The sequence below is a fragment of the Cyanistes caeruleus genome, chromosome 2, assembly GCF_971803275.1.
Source record: "Cyanistes caeruleus chromosome 2, bCyaCae1.hap1.1, whole genome shotgun sequence".
Lineage (NCBI taxonomy): Eukaryota > Metazoa > Chordata > Aves > Passeriformes > Paridae > Cyanistes > Cyanistes caeruleus.
The window spans coordinates 68,770,060-68,784,773 of record NC_141702.1 but is presented as its reverse complement, the minus strand read 5'-3'; the positions used below and the strand labels follow the sequence as shown (position 1 = coordinate 68,784,773).

The following is a 14,714-nucleotide window of genomic DNA, read 5'->3' as shown; positions in this document are numbered from 1 at the left end:
TCTATTACAAGGATGCTGTTCTGATGGTTTGGTTCTCTCCTATGGCGTGGTTGGACAGCCTTTGGAATGGGGCTGTCACTGGCATTTGCTGGAGCTCTATTTCTTGGGGCTGCTTTTTATCTTTTTGTCTTTTTTTCTATTTTTTGTCTCCTTAAGACTATGACAAAGCACTTGGTGAACCTCCAAGCATTTTGAATAACTGACATTAAACAATTAGCTGCAGTTTTCTCCAAAATGTGTTGCTTATCTGTTTTCAACTTTAATTACCAGTCTATTCCCAATTCAACTTCTAAACTGATTTCTGTACTGATTTTCATCCCCTAAGAGTTTTCTTTTCTGTGGTACTGTCTTGCTTCACTGTCACTCTCCAAAAGTGAGCAATTCTCAGCTAGATAAGCAGTTCTATTTTAAGAGCTGGATTTAATGATGTCAGAGGAGTTTTCTTAGCATGATTCCTCTGCTGATCCATCTTTTCTTCCCACTCGGCTGTCTGTCTTATTCTTTATCTGTGAGTTTCTTTCTCAAGTGACAAGGATGATTCACATTCCTTGTACCATGCAACAACAGAAAAAGCTTAGTCACGATCCTTAACCTGTGAAAAATGCCTCCCTCCTCCACTTATTTAGCTCTAAAATAACCAGGAAGATTTTTATTATTTCTTCTATGTCCTATGCTGATAAGGAGGAGGAGAATGGGGGAAGAGAAATCCTCACTAGGCTAAAGGAGAAATCGATAAATTTTATCTTCCTGGACAATTTCTTTTCCAAAACACTGGAAGTACTTGAAAGCAGGCATTTGTAATGGAAGTATTACCTCAGCCATAAATATAAATGTTTGTTTTGCATATAAATATGGAACCAAACAATCAATATTATTTATTTTTGATTAATTTTTACTGCTGTGTCTGCTTTTCATTGTTGTGAAGTTTCCTATTGCTACGAAAGCGATAACATAAATGTAGTGTCAGAAATATTAATAATGAAGTATATTTGAAGTGTTTCTAATTCTGCCTTCCAACAGGTCAATATTAGAAAAATTGGGATCATTTAGCATGGTGCTGGCACAAATATTTGTCATCATTACTAATCATTCCAGTCTTTTTAATGTAGCTAGTAAAATACTCTGTGTTCTCAGCAGATTAAGACATGCTTATGGGGTTTTTTTTGGCCAGCTGATTTATTAAAATTCAGAATTTTATGTGGTATTTATATAGACATAATTACGCATTGTAATACCGCTTTTAATTCAAGTAATCTTTAGGAAACCTATAGTTTAGCTGAAGTCTTACAGTCTTATTTCTGTTTTTTGTTTTTTTGGGGTTTTTTTGGCTGACACATATAGGGTAACTGCTGATCAAGTTAATAAAAGAAGTTTTTTTTGTTTTGGTTGTTTTTGTCACAGTGGCCATCATTATCTGGGAGTAAGTACCAGCAGTCATCAATCACACAAATCTCCGTGGCTGAATTTTTACAGCATTTGCTGTTTGGTGGTGAATTTCACAGAAAGGCGGTAGTGATTTAAAAGTAAAGTATAAAGACATGAATATGTATAGCATGTATAATGTCTTGAGAGATCCAACTTCCTGTTTGTTTTACTTATATGTTCTAATAGTGTGTAGGCTACAGTGAGACAAAGCAAGGGCTTTTAGATTGTTTGAATTCACCCTTTGGTATTGCTCTCATGTGACAGGAGCAGAGTGGAGGAATATTATCTCAATGCCTCATGCCAGTGAATTGATTTACTTTGCATCTTGAAATTTTGAGCAATTAAATGCTAGTTGTTTGGTGCCAACCACTGGAAACATCAACCCAAGAGCACAGTAATTGCAGAAGGGTTAGCATTTTTGTTTGCTTCAGCAGAAGAATTCAAGGGTTCTGGGCCTGGATTCTGTAACTTTGGAAAGGAAATTCTGCCTGAGATTTGTATCAAGATTTTAAAATAAAATGTATACTTCTATGAGCAAGAAGAAAATGTAAATCTTCTTGTGTTATTCTCTGTAGCTTTCTAGCCTTCACTGCTTACAGCATTTTTAAGTTTTCTGATTTTGCTGAAGATTGAATTTCCCAGTGTTAGCATTCCAAGTGTCAGTTGTTTAGTTTTGCCTGACTTATCTTGTCTCACAAGCCTTCTAGCTCTGTTCCAGGGTTACTATGCAAGCTCTGCAGTGATTCAGCCTGTTTCCACACACTCTGTTTTCATCACTGCTTGGGTTTTCTGGACTCTGGTTGGCATTCATCTCACAAACTGAAATGCCAGCCTTAGAGCCATGGATATCCTAAGCTCTCTGTGTAACCACAAGCAGAATGCTTAGATTTTAGATGGGCTGAATTACTGAATACTGAATTACTGAATAAGGACCAAAAGAGCCTTTTTTCTATCCACTGGCTATGTAGTTGCCTTAAGTGACGTTAATCTGAGTGTTTTGTCATCAAGTGTATTAGGTCTGGCTGAGACAGAGTTTGTTTTCCCCTCAGCAGCTCTCACAGTGCTGTGCTTTGCATTGGTGGTGATACCAGTGTTTTGGCTATTGCTGAGCAGCCCTGGCACAGCATCAGCACTGTCTCTCCAACATTCCACCTCTCATCTGTGGGCTGACATGGGAGAGATCCATGGATAGGACACACCTAGGACACTAGACCCAAATTTACAAAGGGAATATTCCATACCATATTATGTCATCTCATATATAAAGGCTACAAAAAAGAGAACAGTCTAGATTTAGAAATATAAGTATTTTTTAATAACTTTGTAGTTTTCTAACAGTATAAACTCTTGAACTTCATGAAACTTGGAACATCCTTGTGATGGAGAATATGGTGCCTTTTGTATTCATACTTGGAAAAGTTTTTATGGAAGTACTGGTGTCATATGTTTAACATGCTGTTGTCTCCAGCATCTGATTTAAGTTCAAGATGGCCATGGTCAATGTGTTCCATTTCAATGAAGTGTGAGTAGTCAGTTCTTTAAAGGACATTGTTTAACTCCAATGCACATATGAAACAACCACTAATAGTCATATTTGAAACTTTTAATGGTGTCTTACCATTAGTTGCCTTGAAAAGCACTTGTGAAGAAAAATGGGGAGGATGTTGCTTGTTTTATTGTACAGCCTCCTTACCATATTCAGTGCCATGAAAACAGTTGTGTAGTACTTTTTTAGAAACCCATTGAAAGCAATATTGATTTATCATAAGTTCCATCTAGACTGTTAGAGCTGGATCTGAGGCACAGAGGAAACACAAGGCTGAGCAGCTGATCCTGATTAGGTCATGCTATACCATAACTGTAAGTTATATGGACTGCATTTTTTAAGGAATTACTGATGTAATTTATTGCTTTATTTAATTATTTATTTTTTTAAATCTGTCAAAGCTGTTTTTCCTTACATTATAGTCTTTGTACTGTCATTTTCCCTATAGCACATGTCAGTAATTCTACTAATATGGGCCTCTCATGGAATGAAGCATGAAAAGCCATTACATTCTTCTTAAAAACTTGATATGTTATTTTGTATGAGTGTTTCTAAAGTGTGAATCAGTTCCCGTGTGACACATTCAGTATTTTTAAATTGCTTTTGTGGGTGACTAGACTTGTTTGAATAGCCATGTGCTAAATGCAATTGCTGTCAGGCTTTCTTAAGCATTACATTTCTGAATAATGACATTACAAAAGCTTTTTCTTTACATATGCAAAGCATTGAAATAACCTTCCTTTAAAATACTTTTAAATGCTTTCACATGTTTCTCTTTCTGATACCTCCCTGAAGTTCAGAGCTTTCTGTCTTTTCTCAGACATTTGAAGATTGTGTAGAATTGTGAAAAAAAGTCAGCAAAATAATCAGCATTTGCTTGCAGTAGAATTCTCATTGGTCTAAGGGATGTTTTTGTCTAACAGAAAAAAGGCTGTCAGTATAAAAATAATGGAAGGGTAATGGCTGACTCAAAATCATGGATGCCACGAGGTTATTCACCAGCCTCTAAAAGGTCTCATTATGAGGTTCCCAGAAGCACAAACATATATTCATGTGACCATGAATAATTTCCTGTAGCTTCTCATGTGTTTCCAGGAGTGCAGGAGTTCAGCCATAGGCACAGCAGTGCAGGTGCTGTTGTGTGAGTCTTTTGTTCTGAGGTGATTGATTAAATGTGCCAGTGACAGTCATGTATGTGCAAAGCTGTATTGATACAAAGGGATGGTTGAATCAGGTGTAACATATCTCACTCCATATTGGGTTGGTATTCATGGTAAAATGGATAATTTGTTTGTTATCTCTTTGCACATTATACTACATAACTTTTAGGCTGTAGTTTTTGAATGCTTTTTGGCATTTTAATCCTCTTTCTATTAAGAAAACATAGAAAATGTATTTCCCAACTTTAGCTTATTTTTCTTGGTTTTGGTTTATGACAGCAGTCTTTACATCAAAATAAACAGCTCTTAATAATCTGTTGTCATTGCCTGGTCTTCCCATAGATTGAATTTGAAAGCTGTTTATATTTTTTTGAATGATAATTTGTTCAGCTCTAATTCTTGTTGTTCTGTTCTAAATTGCCTTTTCTTTAGAAGTGACTGTTGGGTAATGAGATGACTCAAAATTAATCTTGTATTCTAGCTGCAGAAATATTGAATTAGAGATGGGCAGTTTACATTAAGTTTTCACAAGCAATGTGGATTTGTCAGTCCCATATGCTTTCCATGTGAAGTTATTATCTTTAGTGTTTGCTAGTTCTGAAAGCTTTTAAATATTTTTCTATACATTCTTGGGGAATAAAAATGTGAAAAGTTTTGTGTAAATATAATTGATACTCCTGAATAGCATAGCTTGTAGAACTTCAATAGATAAGTTATTATTTGAAAACAAATCTATTTTTGTTCAGCCTGGTTTTATTTGAGGAATATACTGTTGAATTTAGAAATTACTCTGAAAATTGGAAATTAGAAACATAAAATAAGTCTCATGATAAATAATGTAGCTGTTAGTAAATGCCTTGCATTATAATGCCATTCATACATTTGTGCAAGAGTCTGTGGGCATTATGGATTGAATTAGTCAGCATTGTATCTTCCAAATAGTCTTACTTCCAGAGTCTTCTGAAATGTTGTTATTGCAATATTACAAGAAACCTGGTAAAACTTCAGTGTCAGATCTTATCTTGGATATTGAATCTTTGCCACAGAAGTCCAATTGTTAAAATTTAACTTTGTTTTTAGTCTGGAAAATTTACAGTTTTCTGCTGGAAATGGACTGGATCATTTTAAAAATCAAAAATTATTTCTGTAGACAATCATTGTCCAATAGCTACTTACTATGCAGTTTCTGGCATAAAGATAAATGCTGAGTATGTAGTTATGAAATGAGCTGTTAAAATAGGAAATGGACTTACAGATATCTACATGTCCTGGAAGAAATTTTCCAAAATGGAAGACCGTTTCATAGAGCCAGCCTTTTCTGTATTTTTCTATTTAATTTTTTCAGTTTGTCTCCAAAAACATGGTTTGATTATGGTTGCCTCTCAGAAATCTTTAAGTGGAAAATGCTTAAAATGTTTTTTTTATATTTAAGAAACAAACTGCAGACTTGGTTGCATTCTTCTAAAGGACAAATTAATACTAATTAAAAGTATTGCTTTAATCCTCTTGGAAAAAAAATATCTAAAAACCTGCTCCTCCCTTTTTCACAAAAGTGATTGAATTGTTTTAGGACCAACCTTTCTCCTGTTTAGCTACAAGTGAGAATTTAACAAAATAGGTGCTAGACAGACAAATCAATATGGCCAAAATAAGGGCAAGCTAGTATTGCTGTGATTTTGTTGTTTATGTTATTCTCAGCTTTTGTTCAACAGGCAATCAAGTCTTTATGTTAGATATTGACTTTCTGGATAATAAAATAGAATTATTTCAATAAAAAATACTGGTGAAATTTCAAAATTTTGTTCATGTTACTGACTTGGTTAGTTGGCTGCCTATGTCTGCTGTTGATAAAGTTTGCAGGTAAAGCTGAAATACTGGTAGGGCAATATGTTCACAGCAGGTTTTTTCTCTCTTCCCCAGTGTGATGAGTAGCAGCCATTCAAGGTTCATCTTTGGCACGTCTTTGGCCTGACGTTATCAAATGCCTTGTTCTTTCCTTCTGCCTTTGGAAAAAGAGGTGGTGCTAATGGTAGTTCAGTCTTCATACCTTATGTCAAGACTGTGCTTGTGACAAGCTCCACGACTTTGACTAATTCTTAGTAAAAATTCATGTCATTCAGTCTTGCAAGGAGATTTTTCAGTGTGCCTCCCTGCATTTTGACTGCTATGCAGTTTGGTGACATTCAAAATACACCTTGTGTCCATCAAGCTTCTCTTTTCTCAATAAACATAAAAGCCAGAAACTCTTGTCAGTTTCTTAAAAATGCTAGAATTATTACTTTTGAAATGCTTGGTGCTTCATCACTTATCCCTCTTGTTTTTCTCCTTGACCAAGTAACTCCAAGTTCAGTAAATGCTACTGCATAAAAGATAAAGAAGTGAAGAGACCTTCCCTTTGTACACGGCAAAGAAGGACAACAAATAAACCTGAAAGGGAAATAATTACATGTTGCCATGATAGCCATTCAGTTAAATTGATCTTCAGCACTGAAATGTAGCTGCCAGAGATGTAAGGTAGTATGATTTTTAAAATTTATTTTGTGATGAAACTGATGTTCCAGCCAAACAGAAGGTCAGTCTTTTATAGTAAATGAAAGGGTATAAATACCATATATGAAAAATTAAATTCCTTAAAATTACGTAGAGAATTCCTGTATGAGAGGATAGTGCTGCTTATGGAGTTGTCACATTTATAGACTCATAAAATATTTACTTATCACTGCTTCTTGGAGAGTGTACTGTGCATAATGTTACATGAGTTGTTCTGTCAGAGGAGTGTGAACTTATGGTCTTGACAGTGTCTTATCAGACAGTCTGCTCCTGTCCAGTGCTAGTCATCTGCATTTCAGCATAAGGAATACATAAATCTTCAAAAAAAATTGAAGGTTTGTTCATGCCTTAACAAGATTTATTTATACTTTTGTGAATGGTTAAATTGATTATTGATAGCAGTCTCACCTATTATCAATCATATTTTTCACTGTAGGGAAAATAATGAGGGGAAATGGTTGTACTTTCTTGGAATAAAAGTGAATTTTATCACTTTGATTTTCTTTTACTCAAGATTTATGCTGTGTTTCTCAAGAGGAACAATTACTTGGACATGATTTTTGAGTTTTCAGAACCCCCAAATACTGTTGAGTTGAGCTTGGATGTCTTCGAACATTTACCTGTTCTAGCAGATAAAGAATTCAGTCTGATAGTGTTAAAGCAGTGTGGGACAAAGCATTTTTTCAGGTTGGTGGTCTTTAATGTGGTTGAAGACCATATTACTCTCTGGTAAAATAAGGAGAATATTCAAAAAATCTCCCTCTGCATACTATCTGTCTAGAAAAGGATATAATTTGTAGGGAAAATGGGTGAATATGAAGATATTTAATAGGTAAGTTTGTAGAGGGTAGCATGGCAAATCATGACACATCAAAGCTGCTCTTAGAGGCTGCCTGCTTTCAGCACAATGAGAAAGGATTCAAGATTCTAGAACATATTTTTTACCAAACAAGTGATGGCTCAAAGTACACAGTGTTCTCTCATCTTTCCTTCTTTTATTCTTTCTCAGAAGACTCCATTTTATTAAAACATACCAGTATATCATTTCTCTTTACCTTTCAGTCTGCACAAGGTGGTGGACATCGAACGCTGCTCTACGGGCATGCAATCTTGCTGCGCCATTCTTACAGCGGCATGGTATGTAACCACGTTACACCCCTGTGCTGTATGGTAGCCCTCATGTTACCAACGTGAGTTGGGAGCAGCAGTGATTTGTTTTTTGTGTGAAAGTTATGTTTGAAAGTACCCAGAACATTTCCATTTACTGATATCCAGAGAATTACTCACATCAGAGGCAGTTTTCTGTGGTTCCTAGAAACCTTTCTGGAGGGTGGGTGCTTGGAAATACAAAACCAAGCTGGTTGTATCTGGGTAAGTGCCAAAACTAAGTCTGGCTCCCCTAGTGCTGAATCCCCTGTTTGTCAGTCTGAGTTGGTGAATTTTCATTTCTTTCCCCTGTTTTCCATATTGCATAAGGTGTGGCTGAATCTGCAGCTGACACCTTGCTGTCAACCTGAGCATATGTTAGAGACTGAGAGGAAAAGGAGATTCCTTCTTACATGTATTTTGGACAGAAGTCTTAGCTGGAAATTCCCTGATGAATTATACAGGCTTCAGACTCCTTACCTACAAGTGAGGCTTCATGGAGCTGAAATCTGATGCAACTAACTCCTTTATTTCCACTTTTAGTATTCCTGTCTCAGTGAAAAGATAACTTGGGTAGACAGAGAGGTTATTTTAGAACATATATTTTTGTCAAGACTCCATGAGTGCATTTTGTTTTATCATGCATACATGTTCCTGGTAGTAACTAATGCGTATAATCTAAGAATATTTAATCCTGTGTTAGTAGGATGATGACTTTTTATATTATAAGTGAGCAGAACTACTGATGTATGCTTTTTTCTTTTGGTAGTACCTGTGCTGTCTCTCTACATCTCGATCGTCAATGGATAAGCTGGCATTTGATGTAGGATTGCAAGAGGACACAACAGGTAACCACTAGTTTAAAAGACTAGTGAAGAGCACTGTCAGTCTAAAAATAAAAGATTAATAAAATATTAAAGATTATTAATACTCTTTAAGAATAATAAACAATAAAAGTAAGAATTGCTTAGTTAGATTGTTTGCTTGTTTCTTAAAGCTTTGCTTTAGATAGGAGTAGTAAGAGTAACAGCTACAACACTTGAACAGTTCAAAGATCTGAGTTCTTTTCTGAATATAACGTAGTTTTGGTTATAGAAGCCCATCTGAAAACAAGAATTATCATGGGAACAGAATTTGTGACTTTAATACTTACACATATTCTGGGAGATTAGAGGTGCTAGTAGTCAATAAAAGAACATCTTTGAATTTGGATTTATGTGATCTTTCAAATATTGTAAGTGGTATGTAAATACTTATTTTCATTGCCCTTAGTTATAGGTGGCTATGTTTTGTCCAAATTCTCAGCAGAATATTCTTCAGTGTCTTTTCCTGAATCTGTAATGAAGGTGACAGGGAATCACTTTAGCAAAAGTGGCTTGGACCAGGTTGCCTAGAGGGCACAGAGCCATCATCTTATTCAACTTTGGAATCACTGTTCCAGCAGATTTAGTCTTTTGTTTATGTGTGTTATTTAGAGCTGAGTTTCCAACAGGGTGATGCAGGAATGATACTAGTTATAGAAAACACATGGACACTTGGTTTAACCCAGTGAAAACAGGATCAGAACTTTTAAGACTGAAACAAGTGTGACGGTAATGTCAGTAACATTTGGTCTTTCATTCTGTGCTGTTACTCAATATTGATATTAGGTGAGGCTTGCTGGTGGACCATACATCCTGCTTCCAAACAACGATCTGAAGGAGAAAAAGTGCGTGTTGGAGATGATCTGATTTTAGTCAGTGTCTCTTCAGAAAGATATTTGGTAAGTTTTATAAATTATCTATGCAGTGGTTTTTCTATAGGAAAAAAAGAGTTAATGAAAATCTGGCTTCCATTGCCACCTCCTAAAACTAAAACTTAAGGTGCTTAAACTGTTTTTTAAAATAATATTTTGCAAAACAACACACTGAAAGTCTGGAAAATTGTGACTTTGATATATGGCTAATCTAATTTTGGCTCATTTCAGTAGTGGAATAGGAGTTCTAAAAATTTACTTAGATGAAAATATACAAATACAGAGAAAAGAAATAATTTCCAAATTGCATTATTAATATGTTTAGAATCCATATGAGTGTTCATAGGTTAACAACACTACCATATATATTAAAACTTTGTAGCAAATTTTGGGATGTCTAACGAAAGTACATAGGATTTGTGTGCTGAAAAGGTCCATATTTTATTGAGATTATATACAGTGTAATATATAGAGCTACTGACATGTCATAATTAAATATAATTAAAATAATGATTAAATTGAAATATTTTACAAGTTACTGTGTTAGCTGTTTCTTATCACTGGTTTACACAACATTCTTCTTCATGAAAGGATCTTCCATTTGTTCTGTAATGAAGCAGGTCAGCGCATTCACTATTCCCTTTTTTTTTTGAGTTTTTTTTTATTTTTTAAATATTTAAGAAAAAAGTGAATAGTTTAATAAGACATCAATTATAAAATTGAAAATATTCTCCCTTCTATTGGAAACACATAGGGAAATGATAATATAATTGTTAGAATATTAATTGTAACTTCTGGTTACAAACTCAAAAGCTCATTTAATGAGTTTTTTGTAATTTGATATTCTGAAAACTTTCTGATCATCTTTGCATTTTAAAATTATTTAAAATAATTAATTTGATGAGAATTGTAACTATACATAGTGAAAAAACAACTTGTTGTGGACTGAATTTTTGAAAAATCTGATTAATGGTCCCTAATAGAGACATTGGATTTCTTTGAATTGCTGAATTGAGTTGCTGAAGTTAAATTTTGGTACAGATTGTGTCTCTGTGTAGGCACGTCCTGGCCTCTAATTAGTAATAATCAGCTCAGCCTATTATTTAGGGTTTGTGCCTCAGCTATTGATTCTCTAGGCTGTCACATGTACTTTTATACAGCAAGAGGCACAATTCTGTCTGCAGAGACTGATTCTCCTTAAGATGTGATGTTAATGCATGCATAATGTTCCATGTAAAATATCAATATACTAAAAATAAATAATATTTTCAGTGCAGAGAGAAATAACACTGTATTACAGTCCTTAAGTATTTTTGAGCTAGATTGTAAGGAGTAGTTAAGCCTACTTCAGTTATACAGCTCTGGTTTGACAATAAGATGGAGCAAGAGTTCAGAAAATTAATTTTTCTCTTACATGCACTCACACATTTTTATGAACAAATGTTTTTCAAGAGCTGGTAAACTATGTAGCTCCACAACCATAAAAATATTTGTAGTTTAGCTACCTATTCAGTAATTATATTAGCACTGTCAATAAAGCAATAAAGCTTTTATGAAAATTGAAACAGTTGATAAAGAGTAATCAGTGATTTACCAATAAGTGATTTTTTTAATGAAAGCTGTTTTTCTGTCTTAGACTTTGTTTGTCTTAATCCATTTGACTGTTTACAAAAATAACTTCAAAGGATTTAAATTTCAAAATATTCACAATTCATTGTTAACATGTTGAGTGGAGTGTCATGTTGCAGCTGCTATTTTGTACAACTCTTAAAAGAATGTAGTGACTGATAACCTTTACAATAGCTAGAACTGTGGAGAGATTAAGTTATTTTTGTGAATCTGCCCTGATACTGAGACCAAATAAGCTCTGTTGAATCCAGTTGAGGAATGCTTTTTCTAAGGGAGTGAAATTCCTCATATAGATTCCTTGACAGAAAAGAATGCTTGTCAGTTTGCTGAGGGCTGGGTTTATGTATATTGCATGCTCTAAAATTAAAATCTTAGGAAAATGTAATTTCTCCATCAAATGTTTTATGTAAGTATGCTGTTGGGAATAGGACTGGGATGTCACCTTTGTACATTGCAGTATCGCTCTATGTTTTCAAGCAATTTGCTAATTCTTTCTGAATGAAGAAAAATAGGTTAACCATCCTGGGGCAAAGATGTGCGTGTAAAAATAACAGATGAATAGAGTTCATTCATAGGGCATGGCTTTTTCAAAATGTAGTCAGCTCTTAGTTGAATTTGTATAATGCAAGAGGAGAGAAGAGCTATGTCAGTTTCTTAAGCTGGTCTTCCAGTTGTCTGGCTTTAGCTTAATTAATTTGACTTTGACACTATGGTCTCAGTGTAATCAGTAGATTTTTGTTTAGACCTCACTTGGATGGCAACACTGTTACGTATTAGCAAAATATCAGGACTTTGCTGTAGTACCCCTTTTCTTCTTTCCACAAAATAAAATATTTTGGCACAATTGGCTCTATTTTTTCCCCCCAAAAATACTTTTTACTTACACCAAACAAGTACTAAACTGTACTAGGAAGGTCAGTGTTAAAATCATAAGCTAAAGGTCCGGAGAGGTGGCTTTAAACTTTGGGTTCACTGCAATGTCCCAGGGCAAGTCATTCACTTGCTCTGACTCTCATTATCTACCTAGACAATGGGATTTTGGATACTTTTTATCCTGTGTAACATTTCTGAAGAAAAGCTCTTACGTAAGTGCTCGTGGCATTATATAATGTGGGAGCTGCACTATTGCCAAATACTTCAGAGAAGGAACTGGGCTCTACTGAATCCAGTTACCAGAGAGCAAAAAGATGTTCTGCTATAAATATTGCCACCATTTAAGTTCAAGCCAGAGTTGCTGTGTTTCCTTTCTTGAGGCAGTATAGCCTGATAAAGAACAGATGTAATACTTCCAGCATGTTTCCCCAGCTTGTACATAGTAGTATCTACCTCAGCACTGAGGTTTGCCTATGCCTCCTGTTAACTACATATCCTGATTGCTTTCAATAGTGCTAATTTTCAGTAACTTCAAAGTTCAGTTAATTGAATTTTCTTTCACATTCTTGAAGTCTCTAAATAGCTTTTAAACATAATTCAAGAAAAAATCCGTAGACATGAAATTGAAATACAAAATGCATAAATGAAGAAAAAACTGAAAATTGTTATCCACCAGGTCAGTGTTATTCTGACTGAGAAGTCAGGAAAGAGGGAAACCCCCTGAGCTTTGAATCTACACTGCACACATTTCAGTACAATACAACAGCTGTATATACCCTGTCGTTTATATTTAGGTACTGAGTTACTGTCTCAGTGACTGCATTGTTGACCTGCAGCTGAACAAGCCTTAACATTTGATTGAGATGACCTTTTTTATTTTTTTTTTTTTTTTGCTACTGAAAACTAACAAGAAACTAATTTGGAACTGATAGCAGAGTTCCCTTTCAGAAATAATAGCATCCAAATAAGATTTAACTATTTTAAATGTGGAACTGATACATGCCATTACTCCTGGAAAGGAGGACAGATTCCTCAGTATTGCAAAGGCACTGCCTCTGTATCCTTTTGCATCAAATACATAGTTTATTTTCAGCTCCTAATTTTATTTCTCATTATTATATGCTTAGATCAGCCTCTAAATATCTGTATCACTTCTTGTTTCAGTAATATCAGGGGACACAGTAGTGTGTGAGGGTTTGTTTTGTTTTTTTTTGAAATGTAAAGAAAAATTTTTCTTTCACATTTTCTCTAAAAGTATGAAACTCAGTGTTGGACTTTACTTTCTTCTGTGTAAATTCACAATTCCATAATTTCTCTTTGCTGAAAAATTATACAAAAGGTTTTTGTAAAAAATAATTTTAATCTGCATAAGCAAAACTGAAATTAGTGGAAGCAAGGTAGTGTTGAGCTGCTCTGTTACACTGATCATAATGCAGTTCCCATGGAGTCTTTATACAATGATTTCAAATGTTATTGTGGAGGCTGGTAGGACTTTACAATAATTAAGGTTGTCAAGCTGTTCTGCCTTATGGAGTCCTGCTTCCAAGTGCTTATAATAAAGGGGTTGTGATGTAAAAAATCACTTACTGGAATTACTAACATCTATTTCTGCGGGTTTTTTTTCTCTTTTCCTTTCTGTTTGTTTGTTTTTTTTAGTCTGAGATAATTTTTTTTATTTCATCAAGAGAAGATCAGATGTTATTTAGCTCAAAGAAAGGAAAGAAAAAAAAAGCCATATAATTAACAAAAAATGATGTAATTTTCTTTCGTACTTCTTGGTAACTTATTAAAAAAAAAACCCAAAACCAACCAACCAACCAAAAAAATACTAAACCAACCCAAAAAACCCAAGAAAATTAATAAAAAGGCAACAAGCCTCTCCCTGGTTCAAGTTAGTAAAGAAACATCCTCCTGAGACAATGGAGCTTGATCATGACCAGGGAAAAGTGTTTAAATTTCCTTTGAGTAGGTAAAAGTCTGATGGCTTTGTCTATTTTACATAAGCTAGCACCTCCTGTGTGTTAATGAACTGTTTAAACTCCCTCTACAGTGAATAATTAAATACATGCCAACCTTGGTGGGAGCAGATATTCCTTGAAATGGATTGCTCAAGGCAGGAATGAAACCAGGCACTGTATTGACAGCTGAGAGCTCAGTGTTGTGTGTGCTGCTGCTGATCTCCTGTCATTTAAGATATGTGGAGGAAGAAGCTGTGACAAAGTAGAAGGAACAAAAGGCAGGTGATGTATCAGTGACAGGAGTGGGACTGAATTGGGAAGGAGAGAAACTGAGTGGGACTTGATGAGCGGCTGAAAAGATTGTCAACTGAAGGCAGGCAGGCAGGGACTAACAAATTGTCTGGGACAAGAAGCTGGTGACAAGGGAAGAGTAGGCACCCACTGGTTAAAGTTGTGTTCAAAAGTCAGGACAGAAAAACTGCATGGTTTTGGCAGGGAGAATTGAGAGAAGAACCAGCAGAATGAGACTGGAAATGAAGGATGACAAGAGAGATCTGTAGAGGACAGAGATTTCTGGGGGGAAACAAACTGCTGGCCAAAGATCCAGACAGAGACCAAGAAATGAAAAAAGTATTGAGGGTTAGGAGTTGTGAGATTCTGGAAAGAAGTCTAATGCTAGCTGGTGTGGCAAG

General features: G+C 35.1%; 1 protein-coding gene across 10 annotated transcripts in view; it reads left to right on the top strand.

Annotated features, from left to right (window-relative positions):
• Window positions 1-14,714, top strand: part of RYR2 (ryanodine receptor 2) — a 378,221-nt gene that overhangs the window by 145,288 nt on the left and 218,219 nt on the right. For all 10 annotated transcript variants that reach the window (XM_086877715.1, XM_086877706.1, XM_086877711.1 and 7 more), the window contains 3 exons: window positions 7,744-7,818; window positions 8,597-8,675; window positions 9,477-9,589. In XM_086877715.1, coding sequence (XP_086733841.1) covers window positions 7,744-7,818; window positions 8,597-8,675; window positions 9,477-9,589 — 267 coding nt within the window. The remainder of the gene's footprint in view (window positions 1-7,743; window positions 7,819-8,596; window positions 8,676-9,476; window positions 9,590-14,714) is intronic.